At 37.1% G+C, this 2,169-nt stretch overlaps 1 protein-coding gene across 1 annotated transcript; it reads left to right on the forward strand.

Moving 5' to 3' along the window:
- The first annotated feature begins 298 nt into the window (after window positions 1–298).
- LOC109960471 (olfactory receptor 1M1-like) lies at window positions 299–1,267 on the forward strand. Its single transcript, XM_020600605.1, has one exon. It carries the CDS (start codon window positions 299–301, stop codon window positions 1,265–1,267), a length of 969 nt encoding a protein of 322 aa, XP_020456261.1.
- The last annotated feature ends 902 nt before the right edge of the window (window positions 1,268–2,169 follow it).

Genomic DNA, 2,169 nt, shown 5'->3' on the forward strand with positions numbered 1-2,169 from the left:
TATCCAAGTTGTTTACATCAACAGATCAATGACATAATCTACAAGACAATTACATATTGGAATTATACCACTAATTCATGATCATGTGACATCTACCTGTATCTGTATTTCTACTGTCCCCTAATGAAAGGGTTAAAATATAAATAGCATGTGTCTGACAATGCAGGTCACTTCAGAGAACAGCACGCTTGATACTATCTGAGGTGAGTTTGGTTATACAACAGTTCCCTTCAGTCAAGCATGTCATCTCTTATTAATATTGTGTTACCTTCTCTTTTTACATTGAGGGAAAGAAATAATGAATAATGCTGAAGAAAAACCTGCTGCCTTATCCAATGCCACATTTGTTCGTCCTGAAAAATTCTATATCAGTGGGTTTTCCAATGTCCCTCATGCTCAGTATTTCTATGCCTTCCTGTGCTTTGTCTATATAATGACTATTATTGGGAATGGCCTCCTCCTCTTAGTGATTTACCTGGACAAGACTCTTCATACTCCTAAATACATGATTGTGTTCAGCCTGGCTTTGATAGATTTGTGTTGGAGCACTGCTCTCATACCAAAAGTCTTGGACACGTTTTTATCTGACAATAGATACATTGTCTATGAGGCTTGTTTAAGTTATATGTTCTTTGTTTTATTATTTTCAAGTGTGCAGTCATGGATACTTATCATTATGGCATATGACAGATTTATAGCAATTTGCTTCCCTTTAAGGTACCACAGTATTGTGACTAAAAGAACGATTGCTGCAATGTTGCTGTGTGTGTGGGTTTTCTTTTTGAGCCTGAGAGTATGTGTTGTGGGGCTTCTTGACCGCCTCTCCTTTTGTGGTTCTGTAGTGATACAAAGTTTTTTCTGTGATCATGGACCAACATATCGTCTGGCCTGTAACGACAACTCAATAAATTCCATAATATCAAAAAGTACTATAGGTATAATTATCTGTCTTCCTATTATATTGATAGCACTGACATATATTTGCATTGCCATAGCACTGAGGAGGATTGCATCAGGAAAGGAACGAGTCAAAGCTTTTAAAACTTGCATTTCTCACTTGATTCTTGTTGCTATTTTTTTCCTACCACTCTTGAGCACAAACATAATTGTTCAGATCTCCTCCATTAGCACTAACACCAGGATCATAAACTCTACTTTGACACACACTATACCACCTTTGCTCAATCCTATTATTTATGCTTTAAGGACAGAAGAGGTGTTGAATGCTATCAGGAAACTTTGCAAGCCCATCAGGTTTGCAACGTAACCATGTCCAAAAAGGTGACCTCTGTCACTGCTGTATTGAAACATCCGTCCATTATCATCTGCTTTTCTGGGGTCGGGTCACGGTGGCAGCAGGTTCAGGTAGTCCAGACGTTCCTCTTTCCGATGCCTTGTTTCAGCTCCTCTGGCAGGATTCTAAGGTGTTCCAGGCCACGAGATACATAATCTCTCCAGCGTGTCTAGGTCTGCCCTGGGGTCTCCTATCAGTTGGACATCAAAACATTTACTGTTGTATTAATATGTTTGCTAAGAACATCTTTCTACATTTTTACTTGAAATTGTGGTTGTTTTGGTATTTTGTCATTTGTTGTATTTAACAGTTGCATTAGCTACTAAAATCAGAGCAGAGGTAGACTGTTTATAAAAAGCAGCCTAGGAATTTGATTGTCAAGCAGCTCCAAATTAAAATGAGAACTGCCACAAGTCAATCTATTAAATTAATCATCAATTTAAAAAAAAACACAATCGGCTAATTTTTGTAGTTTGTATTAGTCTAACATATGAATTGATGGAACTCATCTTCCAACTTTTTTCTCACCTTATTTGTTTGCACAAAATTAAGATTAATGTAGTAATTGCATTTAATTTGAAAGCTATAATTTATAAATGTCAAGTCTATATGTACTGTACATGTCCAGCTCTTTTAAGAGGTTTTGTGAAATATTTCAATTCTGCCTCTCCCTTCTCATCATCACCTTCTGAAGTTAACTGTAGCTATAAACATCAGCATTCATATTGTATTGATAGTATAGCACTGAGTAGGATTTCATCAGTAAAAGAATATCTGGAAATCAAAGTCCGACTCCCTATCTCCCACAGCTGTGGTGGGCTCTGTATCCAACTGTTCACTTTCACTGACTTCTGATTCTGCATCTGAACTTTCAA

The sequence above is a fragment of the Monopterus albus genome, unplaced genomic scaffold, assembly GCF_001952655.1.
Source record: "Monopterus albus unplaced genomic scaffold, M_albus_1.0 scaffold47.1, whole genome shotgun sequence".
In the NCBI taxonomy this organism is placed as follows: domain Eukaryota; kingdom Metazoa; phylum Chordata; class Actinopteri; order Synbranchiformes; family Synbranchidae; genus Monopterus; species Monopterus albus.

What these genes read in the sequence shown, in the direction of transcription:
- LOC109960471 (XM_020600605.1), top strand. Translation starts at nt 299, where the DNA reads ATGAATAATGCTGAAGAAAAACCTGCTGCCTTATCCAATGCCACATTT.